The following is a 15,386-nucleotide window of genomic DNA, read 5'->3' on the forward strand; positions in this document are numbered from 1 at the left end:
GGGATCTATTGGCTGAACAATGTCATAGGGCAGATAGACCAATCATGATCTACAACTGAATCAAGATATTCATCATGTGCTTTTAATTGTTAGTTTCAATCCTTACATGGATGCAATTGGGGTTTTTGTCTGTAACGTCTGTAATACTCCATAGCATGTCATAAGACATCTTTAAACAAAGTATATTGCACTTTCTGAAACAAATACAGAAATTGGCTTGCATGACTCAATGAAGATCACAATACGTATAATAAGATTAACTGAGGCTTAAGAAGATCAAGTATTTCATCTGCTCAGAGCAGAATGCCCAGAGTAAGATAGCATGCAACAATGCATATCATAAAAATAACTAATACAGTGTCCAAGAACAAAACTCTGAATTATTTTTATATTATTAAGTAGTACAAAAATACAGAATATAACAAGATGATATGTTCAGAGAAACAAAGATTATCATATCAATACTCACAGTTGTTTATATTGACCGTTTGGTTGTGTAAATAGTGTGTAAATGATACTGTTTTCCAATATTTACTTTTAACTATACTAATACATCTTAATAGCACAAAAACTACTCCAACAAAACATTAACACATTTCTCAAGTAGGCAAACAATTACAAAAGGAGCATATTTTACCCCAGTGATTCCACTTATATACATGCCTAAATTTTGGTGTCATATCCAGTGAGATGAACCCAACTCCTGTTGCTACAGTTTTGATTTAGCTGTCTAGAAACCAGTTGTCATTGTCATGGTCCTACCTTGCTTTGCCTCCAGCTACTGGTCCTAAAGATCCTGTAAGTCCCCTGCCATATTTGTCAGGCCTGTGTGAATGACTTGGATGACTAAAACATTCAAAGTAGCAGCAGATCCGCATGTTTAAGCAAATAAATTTATTCTTCCCCATTTTAAAGAGACTAACCCACAGGCTACTTTTTACAGAAGTTATGCACTGAGTATTTGAAAATGTAAAAAAATATTGTCAGTATTAAAAGCTTTTAAATATAACACTAAATCATTATTTGCAAATGAGAATACAAATTGACATGGGAGCTCTCCACAAATTAATGAAAAATGGGGATAAACATTTGCTTCCAATTAATTGCGGAGCTCCTCTGGTCCATAACACAGATAAGTGAACTACAGAAAAGGTATAATTTGATCTCTAAGATTTTTCATTCATCCATGAAAAGAATACCACAATAATTTTGCAATACTGAAGTAATACTCAGTTAATCTTGAGTTCCTCTAAATTCTGAACTGCTTCCCTTCAAGATAATTATGTTTACATACTGAAACTGAAATACTCTTGAATTGTTTTCCAGCTTTTAGTTGAATTTATCCTTTGAGATTGATCTCTCCTGTCTTAGTCAACTAGAAATCAGACACCAAAAACCAGGCTGCAAGCACCAGCTCCTCTCAATGTTGAGAAACAGCACTTAGCAAGAACTACTCATGTTATCATACTTGGAGTTGTAATGCTTAGAGTACTCAAGATAGGAGAGGTGAATTGCATCATAAGTGAAAATTAGGGAATTGCAGCTCTTGAGTTATTCACAGATTTTGAAGACAAGCAGAAACATAACCGTGACTGGAAAAGTAATTTTAGTGACCAAATGCTATATACACATCTTTCAGAATGTTTAAAAAGGTGGGGGTTGTTTTTGTTTGTTTGTTTTATTGATTTGGGGTTTATTTAATGATACAAATAAGAAATGAAGATATTTTGTATTCGTAGGTTCTGAAATTTAGATCCAAGACCTTACCAAACTTATGATAAACAAAAAGATGAAAAGGTATTTTTTTACAATTATCATTCAATATAAAATTTACCATGATAAAGTAAAAATGGAAAATTTTTGATTTCCCGTTTTCACTTCACAGTTTCTCTCTTTAAAAATAGATTGATTTTCAAATACTTAAAAATACTATTGAGAAATTGAAGTTTGAGAAGCAGATTAATTTTGATTTTTGTATGATGAGTATTATGAATGGAAACATTTAGTAGAATGCATATACACAGTTAAGAATTCTTTCTTTGGAAAAGACAGTTTTACAGTTCTACCTTCAAATACTAATTTGATTTCTTCAACTCTGTGGAATATTAGACCACTTTTACCTCAAATATAGCAGCAGCAATTATTTCCCCATGTATACAGATTTTTAGAAACCTGAAAAATTTGATTTTTTTAATTACTAAACTTAAGATCAATTTACCAATTGTATATATGAATTTCAATTTATTAATTAATACCTCAAAGCTGCATTGAAATGCATCTAAAAGTCTTAACAATAAAATGAAGGTCATGATAATTAAATTTTATATTTGAGGTCAACAGAAATATACACTTGAAAAAATATACCTTATATACAAAGGAAAATGGAATTTTCCTTACAAATCCTTCAGAAAAAAACACTCAGTTTTCATGTGGTTGTCCATTATTACACATGAAAGATATAATCACATTGCTCATGAAGCTTTGAAAGTCATTCTGTCAGGCTCTTTCCAGCTCCAATATTACAGTGTCTCCTTCTTTGTCATCGCCACATTCATACCAAAAAAAAATCACTCAGGATTTCACAATCCAATAAGGGTTTCATTACAATGCATCTGCATTAAGTGCAGCAGTCAAGCTTGCTGTTCAGCTAATATCTTTGTTTAAACTTAATGTTTTATGTAAACACTAATAATAATAATTGCATTATTAAGTAAACATTCTGAAATGTTATAAAAATAGAGTCTGACAGCCATTGGGTATTTTCTTTGAATTCAATGTGCACTGAGTCAGCTCCATACTCTAGTGGTATTTTTTATTCTAACACTATGAAAAGCAATGGACATCAAAAGACAGATATTACTCATTGTAATCTAACTACTGAATTACTCTAAAAAAACAGGTAAGACACTGTTCTCATTTAAACTGAAGACTCATTACATTGGTGCTATGTGTAAAGAGCCCTTAGAATAAATGAAGGTTAGGATCTTAATCCACAGTACAAAGAGAGCAGACTAATTTTTCATAGCATAGCAAGTAAAAGACAAACACATATCAGTTCTACAAATATGGGATACCACTGTAGTGCTGTTTGTATTTCTTTTTACCTTCTGAATCGGCTAATCCTACTCCCGACTGCTTTACTGGTTCTTGTCCGTTCTGGCTCATCTTCCCTCTGTTAAAAGATATGGTGGTTGTTGTCAATAAGACCATAAAGACATGAGAGCTAAGGAAATGATACACCCAAGCCATTGAGGCTTGGTTCTTTACAAAAAGACAAACATCAGAGGTATTTCTAAAAAAAAATTATATATATATATATAATTACAAGAAAAAAAATGGTAGATTTTTTTTTGTTTGTTGCTATTTGGATAAATCACTTAAGAATATTATTTTTTATTCTCTTTAGAAGGCAACTACAATACCATTACTTTAAAGGTAAGGCATACTTGTGGTCATTGTCTTCTTTTAATGATTGCTTTACTTTACAGTTTAGATTTAGCATAAGAAAGAGTTCTATTCTGAAGACTTATATTAATCTTAAAGTGAATGGAACAAATCATGCTCTGGAGGTCCCTATTTTCCTGCACCATGTGTATAAAGAACCTGTGTTACAATCTTGATGCCTATTTTTAGGCAATGAAAGTTAGACAAAACATAAGTTATCTAAATGTACTTGTTGCAAGCTCTAAGGGATGATTACGATCACTCTGAAAGACGTCTGCTACTATCAGACATTTGTGCTTCTGGTTTCCTTTCTCCCTTAAGACTCTGAAATGCTGTGACAGAGAATATAAGGCATTATCTTCAGATGCATGTGATTTCTTTGGGGTTAAAGGGTCAGCACTGGTCTTTGCTACCAATGAGCCAGCTTTATGTCTCAGCCACAGAAGCTGTCCAAACCCAGAGTGAACTAAAAATTGGTATAAAATTACATTTTTTAAAGTGATTTTTATATTCAATTTTAACGGAAAGACATTCTTTTCATCTTTTGCAGGTAATGCTTCATAAATCATATCAAAGATATGATACAAGAATTATTTGTCCCAAGGGTTATATTCCTTACACATTATTCTGTTGCTTTTCACCTTTGCATTCAAAATGAATATAATTTTGTAGACATTGTACTGCTATAAACGGGTTACACAGACCATAGAGAATCTGGTCTTTATCAGAGATTATAACGTGTAACTTTCAGGAATATTACAAATGGATAATAAAAGAGTATTTTAAAAAAATTCCAAAGTAGAAAGATTACAAGATATATTCAGTTCTGTGTAACTGTATATAATGATTAATTTCCCTTGATAGTTATAGCTACTTAATATTGGCGAGTATACTAATTAGTCACCTCATCAAACAATTCTCATGCTGTCAATATTTAATTATTTTATTTTGCTTCAAGACTAATTGTTCCTATGGCTAAAAGCATTTGGACTAAAGTAAAGAGTTTAAAACTTAGCATATCCAACATGTTTTCTATTGATAGATCAAAAACTTAATCTAAGAAGGAAGACAATAACCAAAGAGGTTTTTAAACACCAAGATACTTAAAAGCATTTAGCCTGCTTAACACTTCACATCCAAACTGTGAGCTGTGTTCTTGTGGATATGCTGAATTAGTGTACAAGGTCAGAGTCCCTCAAGTTATTATCAAGGCAATGTGAATGCAAATGTTAACTAGAATATCAATCATACGTATATGCAGATAAATAAGAATTTTTATACAGAATTCAAAATAGAAACAGTTATCTGCACTAAACATTTTTTCCAGGAATAATCTGACAGTAAACAGTAATTTTGTTATTCATTTTCATTACATTGCTGTAAAGCCCTGGAGACTAACATGAAAAACAAAGCATGTCTTGTCTGTATAAATTTCCTGTGTAACTGTTAAAGTCTCTGTCTAATATCAGCATAAAAATAATTTACTTTACAATGTCATAACAAAGAAAAAAATAGTCTAGCCTTAACAGAAAAAAAGAGACCTGGATATATTTTATTTAATTAAGTTTAATTCATGAGAACAAATTGCTATAAGAGAAATGCTGAAGCTGTGGAGACTTACTCCTGCTTTTCAGTAGAAGTGGGGCTGATTTCAGGCTTAAGAGACCAGTGAATCTGTCAGCCAAATACCAAGTAACTGTAGGTACTGTCACATTGTTAAATGATACTATTTGGACTCAAATGTAGCCTATGTGAACTGAAAATTTCTATTGAGAACTCCATCTTGTGTTTCTGTGAACAAAGATTTTATGCATCTTTGCTTTTCTCACTAGGAATGAGGGCACAATATTTTTCTTTTGTTGCCAAAGTTGATTAAAAACATCTTTTTTGCCCCTGGGAAGTATAACTCTTTTTTACCTAGAAGAATGTGAGGGAAAAGTTCAATGAAGATCAAGAAACTAGTATCCTACAACCTGAGCTCACATCATCCTCTTAAATTCTGAAGATGAGATTGAAATATTAGATTTATCTCTATTTTTCCTTTAGCTACTAACAAGCTGTAGACAAATACTATTGGGCTTTATTTTAGAAAATGATAAATTTTCAGATACATCACAGTTCTGGAGAAGGATTTTTACTTCATTCAAGTTTTTCTAGGAAGCCTCTATCTTTTATGACTAAAAGTTCAGGATTTCAAGGGAAAAGCAAAAAACTTATGCTCCAGAGAAAAACATTGAACAACTATTGCAGACAGTGAATGAGCAATGACCACCAACTCATACTTTGAGAGCAGTCAATCTATAAATTTTTTCAGGCTAGAATTAAAGGTTTATCAGGAAAAGTTACTTTGTCCTATAAAGAAATATAAATGAAATTGCTAAATGAAGGCACATGCTGACAGAGTAGAGGGGAAAAAATCCTGGCAAAACTTTTCTCTGTGGAGTGCTTAACTAGGTAAAATGTTTTGAAAACTAAATCATTTTATAGGATCATTACACTTGATAGTAGCTTGATAATTCCTAGAGGGACTCTGTACCAAAAAGCTTTTTTGCAAACAACAACTAAAAATTCTACTCAAGCTCCTAAAAACCTGGGAAACTTAGGGGTATATCCACAATATAAATTCCATTTGCATTAGTAACACTTCTCTATAGGAGGAAAATCTGAAAACTTAAACTAAGCATTCTCGGGCCTAGAAAAATTGTGCTACTAAAACATGAGCCAAGGGCAACACTACATACTTTCATCAAAGGCTTAGACTAGCACCTCTCCTGTGTGACAGGAGAAAAAAATGATGAGGTTGAGGCAGAGATTTGGTTGGTTATTAACGACTCAGTGCTCAACAAAGCAGAATAAAACTATACAGTCAGAGAAATTCTCCCCAGTTAGCTGCTATTCTACTGCATCACTCAAGTCTGCAGAGGAAACTATGCAAGAAGATGACTGGTAAGTGAAAGGGCTATAAATTGCACATGGAGGATATAGTATATTAAATAAAAAGCCTTACATTCTCGGGATGGGAAATAGATTATTCTCTCCTGTGGCACTGCTGCTGCCTTCGCTATCCATGCTGTATCCACTGCCAAAACTACTGGCTGATGAGCCAGTGGAGACAGAACTTTCTGCAGGTCGGTGATTAGTAGACCTTGCTGTACAGGGCAGGAACAGTGGGTTACTAAAAAACTTGTGAGACATCAGTACCACTGAAATTAAGAAAAAGTGTAGTTTATCAAAATCACATGCTTCAAACACTTTCACTTTCATATTTTACATTCAAGTATTGCTTTATCATCTTTTGCAGATGATGTTTATTTCCACATAGAATAAGGTGTTCTAAACCAAATTATATCCCACCATATTTTTTCTCCAGTCATTTTAATTGCTCAAATCAACAGCCTGAAGGGGGAAAAGAAATAGGACAGATTGATTAACACTGCTTTTCTGACTAAAGTTACAGAAAATCAGTTATTCATCTGAAATCTTTCTTATGATAATCTTATAAAAATGAAAGTCCCAGTGGGCCTTCCTCACATTCCTCGTGAAATGTTCTTCGCATTTGGTGATTTTGAGAAGGGGTCTGAAAGGATATATAAGTACACAATCTATAGTCACAGAGACTGTATGAAGGCCTCCACCCCTCTATAGACATAACACAGCTACTGCATTATATTTCTCAACTGCTCCTACCCATCTGGATCTCACTACGTGTCTAGAATTTTAATGCACATATTTTGAAAGGAGATGCCTTAATCTAATTTAAGACCATTTGGTGTTAGTATAGCATATGTTAGTTTAACTTCGGATTGCCTTATTTTGTGTTTTGGATATTACTGCACTACATGAACAAATCTCCCAGTATTTGGCATTTAGCAAGTTGAGAAATATAAACAAAAAAAGGACACAGTGACATTGCACAAAATAATTAATACAGGAACAATAGAGTAGCTATTCTCATATTGAATAACACAATTGTCTGGGAATATTAATGCAGACTTTTTTTTTTTGTTAAATGTGTTTTATCACATCTACTACTGTAATGTTTCATCTATTTAAACTGACTGAGCATATATACTGAAGATAGAAAACACTTTTTTTGTAAAGTTATTTTTCTATGAAGAATTAAGGAGATTTTATGGTATTTTAGTGAACTGTAAACTCTTATACAATCTCAAAAGAGATTCTTCTTTAAACAAGAAATTACTCAAGTATCTAACCTGAAATTTAATAAGAGCCAGAGCCCCAACAGTGTCTTGCTTCAAACTGGCAACCAATATTATTTACGCCTGACTGACTGAATAATACTTTTGGTGAAGACTTCTACATTCTGCCTGATGTGGAACTGGGGAGCTGAGTGTTACTCCTCAAATGTAACATAAAAACAGGTGAGTAATTTGAATTAGATGCACTGAATGAAACAATTCTTATATCATCAATTCTTGGGCCAAACTTTGAGTTAAGACAGAACTCTTATTCTGCACAGTGATTCTTCACTGCTAAACCAACCTGTCATGCAACATTTTTATCTTTTAAACTCTATTAGTCTCCTTTGTTTCACTGTTGCCTACAGCCACAAGAGGAATCTGTCTACATTGTTTTCAGATAAAATTGTTCCTTAGCTCTATTTCATGATTTTATACATCGATCATAGGCTGCCTTCTTGGATGTTGATACAAATTAATAAATTTTTAAATCATACTATTACTAACAGATACTCTCAATATCTCGCCTGGAGAGAAAGGCACCTATGTTTTTTCCAGCAGAGACAGCCAGCTCAGTGTGCAGTGAATGCTCTGTCACTTCCAGCTGGTGGTACTGTGAGTGAATTCCTATGACGACGGTGACATGTCAGCAAACTGCCCCTGGGAAAGGTTGGGCAAGAGCAAGATTTCAAGGGCAGAGGTCAACTTCTCCATTACAGGGCATTATTGCCAGCTGCCCTGTATTCAACATCCTGAATTGGTGCTCTCTCATGCCTGTCCCAAACTAATTCATAACATCAATTCGCAGAGTGTTTGTGTGACATGTATGACTCCAGATGTTTGCTGTTTGGGATTCTGAGGGTTTCTTTAGGTTCCATTGTTTTGGTTTGGCTTGGTTTGGGTTTTTGTTTGTTTGGGGTTTTTTGTGATTTGGTTGGTTGGTTGGTTTTGGCTTTTGTCTTGTTTTTGTTTTTTTCCATGGCATGACAAATGCCTCACAGGTGAGAACAATTGGGAGATCAACACATCTGCAAAACCCATGGATGCCAAAACACTATTGTGCCAGCCCATCTTCATCCTTTTCTTAGGCATGAATTTGCTTAGTGTAGCATGTATATCTCCATCATTACATATGTGGCTTGAAAGGATGTTTCGTATCTCAGCTTTTATTTTTGTTGACTTTGCTGTAAAAGCTAGTGCCTGAAGTAATTTCTTGTATCTTTACTGGTGGATTTCTAAAACTAGCAAGAACTTAGAATTTAGTTCAAGCCAGAAAAGCTTGAATTAAGCCCTTATAAATGGTTTAGAAGTTTTCCTTCATCTATTTGTAATCAATACATAGCTCTTTCTTTTGAAACAGCTGTATCCTGATGACACATTCAGTATACTGTATTTTTATCTTCTCTATCGTTTTCACTAATTCACATAATTTTCCATATTGATGTTTTTTCCATAAGATCTCTTGATGGACAGTTATAATGGATCTAGATTTAGTTTCATGTCTGGATTTTGAAATTTCTAAACTTTAATGTTTTTTTCCCCACCTGTCTGCTCTATGAAAGTAATGAACTACAGTGCCAGTTTGTGACAAGACATGAAATCCACAAATAGATTTACAGCTGATTTCATGACAAATTGAGAACCTTGATACAGAGAACTTATCATTACTGGTGACACCCTCACATTTTCTATATGTCTGTATTTTTACAGATATGTCTAGACCTCTAAACTTCTGCTGGTTATATAGGAAACTTCAAAGTTCTGAAGATGTGGCAATGCCTGCTGCCAGGCAATATTTTGCCTGAGAGTAAGAATAACCGTGGTTATATTTGTACTCTAAGCTAAAAGATAGAACTTGCTTGCTCCATATTCATATGTTCAAATGACTAGTCTGTACATTCACTTGCAGTCTTGCACTTTCTCTTTGAACATTGTCTTAGAAACTTTAACAAGAAACTCAGAGTTCACTGTGGAACTCGTCTAGTCTTACTAGTCTATGTAAGGTCTGTGAAGCCCTGAAAGTGTCAGAACAATTTCCACCTTGCTCGGTCAACTGGGTTCATATCCACATATAGACAAATAACTATTGTATTATATTTAGTTTTAATTCTATTTTTAATTACAAGATTAGGGCAGGTTAATTCTTAGTTACAGGGCTTCTGCTTACAGCTGCCTGTGCTGGAAAATGCCTTAGCCCTCAGGTTTTGACCTCAAAGTTCTGCCAGGACGTGCTTTGGTCTGTGGAAGTTGAACAGCTTCATATGGATTTACTCAGGTCCAAAGATTAGACATTCTCTTCTGGTATCACATAGGTATCTGATGCTACAAGATGTAGTCTTGCTTTACTGAAATCTGCAGTGTTTATCTGAAAAGTAACTATGGCAAAGGCAAGTGCCATGGTTTGAATATTAATTATCAAGAGTATGGAAAAGCTATGTTTCATTGCTTCCTTGCCCTGTGGTTTTCAAATTTTTTCCTGGAACTTAGGGAAAAAAACCCACAAAAAAAGCCAAGCAACTTTTAGAAACTCTTCAAAAGCTTAGAAAACTTTTTAAATAGTTCTCATATGCAAGGTCTTGCTGTCAATTACATATGATGCTGACATCTTTCCATTTTTAGAGAAAAGATTCTTCAGGCCTCAGCAAATGGAAGAGACTAGGCTTAACTGAAAGCCATCACCCATCTTCATTTGGCCTCTCTCTGGGAGAGAGGAGATATCCTTTCATACTCTCCAGCCCTTTCTCCATAAACTTTTTATGCAGTTTATCAGGTGCTTAGTACTTTTTGAGGAATGTAACCTCAATTATGTCTGGGCTGATCAACCATTGAATTATGAAGAATAGAAATAGGAAATCAAAGTTTTAAACTTTAATATGAGCTGCTTCCTCCGAAATAATGCACAGAATTTCCTATTATACAAACCTGTAGTTGTAGTTTGATTTCATTTTCATCTGCTAATCCTATTTTATCTGGTAGTTGCCTTGATAAGATGAAATGTTCTCTATTTGGATGGGGTGTTGATGGCTACACGTCATATTTAATAGCTACCAAAGTGGTGTTAAACCTACCTCTGAGTGATATTGCTTTACTGCCTGTTGTACAGGCTCTGTCATGAGCAAAAGTCATTCTAGTGAATAGTGCATAAATGAATTGGAAGACTTCTCCACTGCTTAGAGCAATTATTTCAGATTCTAAGAAAGTGGATCATAATGTTATCCCTGGTGTAGGATGAGGGTTTCCCAAGAAAAAAGATATAATAGTTAGACAGATACTTTTTGTATTGTTTGCTGGAAGAAGAAAAATAGACTTTTCCTTCAACAGAATGATACTTGACCATGTATTCCCCCGCACCTTCTTAGAAAAGAGTTGCTCATTCAAGAAAATGGAGGCTAGTACTGACCTTACCTTTTAGCTACTTCATTTTATTTCTATTTTTAAAATATTATTGTTAGTAGTAATATGATATTAGTTGAATGCATCTATGACAAAAAATATGCTTTTGCTTATGCTTTGGCTTATGGACCCAGTTTAAAACTTTTTATAGTCAAGGAAAGCATGTAAGTAATGACTTAGTATAAAGAAAATATCATATTAAAATCAATAAGAAAGGGAAGAATGGAAGACATATGATCTTGTTTAATCTTTCAGAAAAGTCTGTTTTTACAACAGAGAAGATGGTTTTTTAAAACCTAACATAAGGAAGATAGATCATTCACATGAGACCTATAGCCATGAACTGTCAAATCAGTCAGCAGCAAAATGAAAACAATCCAGCACTGTCACCACTCCAGTCATTATTCTACAGTGAATGGACTTCTCTTTTTAAAGAATTCAGTTTGAAAAATGGGACTATGCAGTTCTGTAGTTCCTATGGAGAAAAGAAGAACAGACTCAACCAGCACGTTCTCCCGGGGAATAAACTGTAGATGTTCCCTTTTTTCTAGTAACTGTCTAGAAGCAGAAATACACTGTCAAAATGAATTGGGAAGAAAATTCTATTTGTGAACCAAACAGAAGGAGGGGAAAATGCCTTCAAGTATTCAGGATTAAGTTTTCAGAATTTGCCCCTAATTACTTGAAAAAAAATTGCTCGTTATAACTGACTTGTGAGAAACTCTGGGTGACAAAGAAGTTTGATAGCATCATGCTGAGTATTCTCGAAAAGATGCAGGCCCCTGGGAGCAGGGGAAAACACCAATCTGCTGTGGGTAACTTCCTGCTGACCAGCAGACTGGGCATCTCATACACAGTGTCTTTTGGCAGAACCTTGGCTACTCTTCACTTTCAGTCACCTTGTGCTTCAAGTGCTCCAATCTCAAACTGCCCCGAATGCCAGTTTACCTGTTTTTTATGAAGGGTTTGCTAGCATGAAAAGCAGAGGCTCTCCAGATTGCTCTGTAAGGTTCTGTTGTGACTGCTTGTTGCATCTGTTGTGAACTGGTAACAGAATGTGGATGCACAAACAACTAGTGATCAAACACATACACCTCAGGTCAGTTCAGTTTCTTTTCCTAATGCTCCCTCACACTGAACAGGACTTTAAGCCATGGACTCATCCTCATTTAACCACACACTGAGCAGTGACATTTTGTGAAATTTCAACACAACCCTTTACAGAGAAATTTACCATTTGAGCTGAGTAGCAGAAGAACAGCACTCTTCTTTAACTGTGGTGAAGTAATTTCTTTACTCAGCAAAGCAATTCTGATGAAATAATTCTCCATGAACTCTGTAAGGTTAGTCTACCACTGAATAGACTTTTGAAATAAGAGTTATAAAATGAAGAATCTGAGCAATTGTTCTGAAATTACGTCAGCTTAAAATGGTGAAAGAGTAAACAGCAGGAATAGCCAAAGCAAAATGGGCCAGCTATTAGACTGAAACAAGGCTCGAAAGACAGCCTCAGATTATTGGTTTCTGCAGAGAGTGGGGACAAACTGTTCTTGTTTTGATAATGATTCTTGGAAATGGGTTATTTGTAGCAATATGAAGACCTATTTAACTTGGAAATTAAGAGACTAGTGACACTAGTCATTAAACAGCTTTGGGCAGTAAATTATTTAAGTGTGAAGGAAATATCCTAAAATAATGTAGGAAATTAAAACATGGCATTGCTTATTAAATGTGTGAAAATGGATATAGACCAAAAAGGACCCCAAATGAGCAGGTATTTTAAATCACAATAATATCCAATTCAAAAGATTTATAGAACCTAGGAATCAATTTCCTTTCACTCCATTGTTGCTAAAGCCAGGAAATAGAACTTAGTGATAAGGAAAATTCCGGTCAATTTTAATTTCTTGCAGCTAAGTGTCAGAAACTACACAGTGCTAGCTCAGACCTGTATCACGGGTTCTACAGTGCTAGCAATATCTTGATGCATACATCACATCACATTTCTGTATACCTTTAACCTGTTATGCTGACATTTAAGAGAACTTTTGTCAAAGTTGTTGGCCCAAGGCAGTTATAAGCAGGTGTGCTACCTTTGGACCTACAGAGTTTAAAACTAGCATTCTTTGAGATATTTAAATTGATATGTTCAGTTGGGTACAATTCTGAAAATGCTGACACACAGTTTGGCTAATGTAGATACTCTAACAGTATCAGCTCTGAAAGTAGATGTCCCCTTATCAGTGAAACCACTTGACGTACAGCTGTTTGGAAGTAGTTTCCTCTTAGACATCGCAGAAAAGCTTTTGTGTCGTGATTGAAGATGTGTAATGTAAAAGATGAAATGTTTTCTATGAGATGGTGTGGTGCTGTGCTCTTCCCCTTCTCCTCCCCCCCATTCTCAGGGAGATAAATAAATAATACTGGGTACATGGGTTAGAAGAAGTTTTAAGAAAATATTGTGATTTAAAATTCCCAGAGGTTTGAGCTTGAAAAAACCCATACTTATTATTGAAAAACAGACAGAAATTGCTGTAGAATTACTATGTTTGTATTATCTTAAATGGTAATTTAACAGGTATGTTTGTATCTTTAACTGAAACACATGGCAATTTCTCTAGATCTTTAACATTTGCTACCTAATTCTGATCAAGAGTATAGCAGAGTTTTTCTCTTGGCAGGTTGCTTGTTTGTTTGGTTGGGTTAAGGTGAGCCAAATAAAAGAGGAGTGCATATGGCATCCATCACCATATGATATTCAAGCAATAGCATATTGACTTGTAGCTTCTCTTTCATGAATGCCTGTTTGAAAGGATAGAAAAATGCATAGGGCTACAATGATGTTCAGGCTTAAATTCACTTACTGAGATATATACTTTTTAAATATTAATTTATTATTTTCCAAAGATCCTAGGAAGAATTAAAATAAGTTTCTAGAAATTCTCTTCTTTGGTCATAAAATAATGTTGGTTTCATCAACCATTGGATATTCTAATGTAATAAAGGATTGATTCTTCCTTGTAAAACCATTGTTCCTTTTCAGGCAAAACTGGCACTTTTTTTCTCTTCCAATAAGGACAAGGCCATCAAATTTTATCCTTTAAGCTTCATCCATGTAGATACCACAGCTCCTTATTAAACTGTATAGTTCGACTGATTTACACTATCTCTAAAACTGACTCATCTGGTGGATAAACTCTAATACACAGATTTATGATGAAAGGAATGTGCTTAATTTTATGTGAATATGCAATTGGCAACGATTCATATTTTGCACCAAACCTAAATCAAATTAAATCAAACCTAGGCACTGCTCTCTTCCTCTGACTTGGGTCCCTTGCAACTTCTGGCTTCAAAGAGTTGGGTCTGAAATATTTTTGTTCCTCTCTGAGGGATGTGATGGGAATGCGTAATATGCAATTGGTTTCTCTGCAGATCACACTCTTATCTCCCACAGGCAACAAGAAAATTATACTTCAGAGTTTATTTTTAATTGAATGCTCTAGTTGAATATTGGATTTTAAAATGGTTCTGAACAAAACCCAATGTTTTTTTGTTGCATCTTCACCTTAATTTTAAAACAGATTGACTAAAATACATTTTTTACTGTTTAAAATGAATACAGAAACAGTTAAGTTCAATATACTTAAACTGATGCAAGTCCTTTGCATTCACAAAATATTCTAAGTATACCATAGGTGCTGGTTTTGCTTATGATTTCCCTTTTGCTTCTCAACAGACACACAATTAATAACTGACAAAATACATCCTATAGAAAATGTCCTAGGAGTCAGAAGTAGAGAAAGATTTCTCCAAGACATTCTGAGAATGACTGAGGGTTCTTGTTTTGTTTTGTTTGTTTGCTTGTTTTCAGGAGCCAATTCAATTCAAGAGGGAAAAAAAGGAAGCTATTGAGAGACCAAGTTAAAGGAAGAAACTCTTTCTGAGCATTCTCCTAGGTAGAGAAGGACTGATGACCACTCACATCATTTCCATCACCCTCATGTACCTGGGCTGAAAAAACCCAAAGAGTTGTTCTAAAAGATGCTGTTCTTTGATAAATGCATAGTAAATTAGCTGTGGCAAAAAAAAAAAATAATAATTTTGTGGATTATCTGTAATGGCTTCCTTAGTAAAGGGCTTTGAGACATAGTGACAAAAATTACTGACTTTCCGAGATGACTGTTCCAGTCAATAAAACCAGTTCCTAATGAGTTCTTTTCCAGGTGCCAGTAAAGTAGACTGTAACAGGGGTGGATACCACAACCATGCATCATCCCTTTAGGAATGGATTTGCAAAGTGATGATACCCTAATATTCATTGTTCACAATAGTCTCAATTTTTAGAAT

At 34.5% G+C, this 15,386-nt stretch overlaps 1 protein-coding gene and 1 long non-coding RNA gene across 8 annotated transcripts in view; one reads left to right on the top strand and one right to left on the bottom strand.

Moving 5' to 3' along the window:
* PCLO (piccolo presynaptic cytomatrix protein) overlaps positions 1-15,386 on the bottom strand; it is a 327,397-nt gene that overhangs the window by 40,490 nt on the left and 271,521 nt on the right. For 6 of the 7 annotated variants that reach the window (XM_027679476.1, XM_027679475.1, XM_027679467.1 and 3 more), the window contains 2 exons: positions 6,452-6,593; positions 3,105-3,172 (listed from right to left, as the gene is read on the bottom strand). In XM_027679476.1, the coding sequence (XP_027535277.1) occupies positions 3,105-3,172; positions 6,452-6,593 (210 nt within the window). Of the gene's footprint in view, positions 1-60; positions 3,173-6,451; positions 6,594-15,386 lie in introns of those variants that run through there. The other variant, XM_027679471.1, reaches the window with a different exon arrangement.
* LOC113965691 lies at positions 4,113-15,119 on the top strand. The gene is made up of 2 exons (XR_003533611.1): positions 4,113-6,390; positions 14,911-15,119. It is a non-coding gene; the product is annotated as an uncharacterized LOC113965691 (long non-coding RNA).

This window comes from Neopelma chrysocephalum, unplaced genomic scaffold (genome assembly GCF_003984885.1).
Source record: "Neopelma chrysocephalum unplaced genomic scaffold, ASM398488v2 Primary Assembly neopelma1_45, whole genome shotgun sequence".
In the NCBI taxonomy this organism is placed as follows: domain Eukaryota; kingdom Metazoa; phylum Chordata; class Aves; order Passeriformes; family Pipridae; genus Neopelma; species Neopelma chrysocephalum.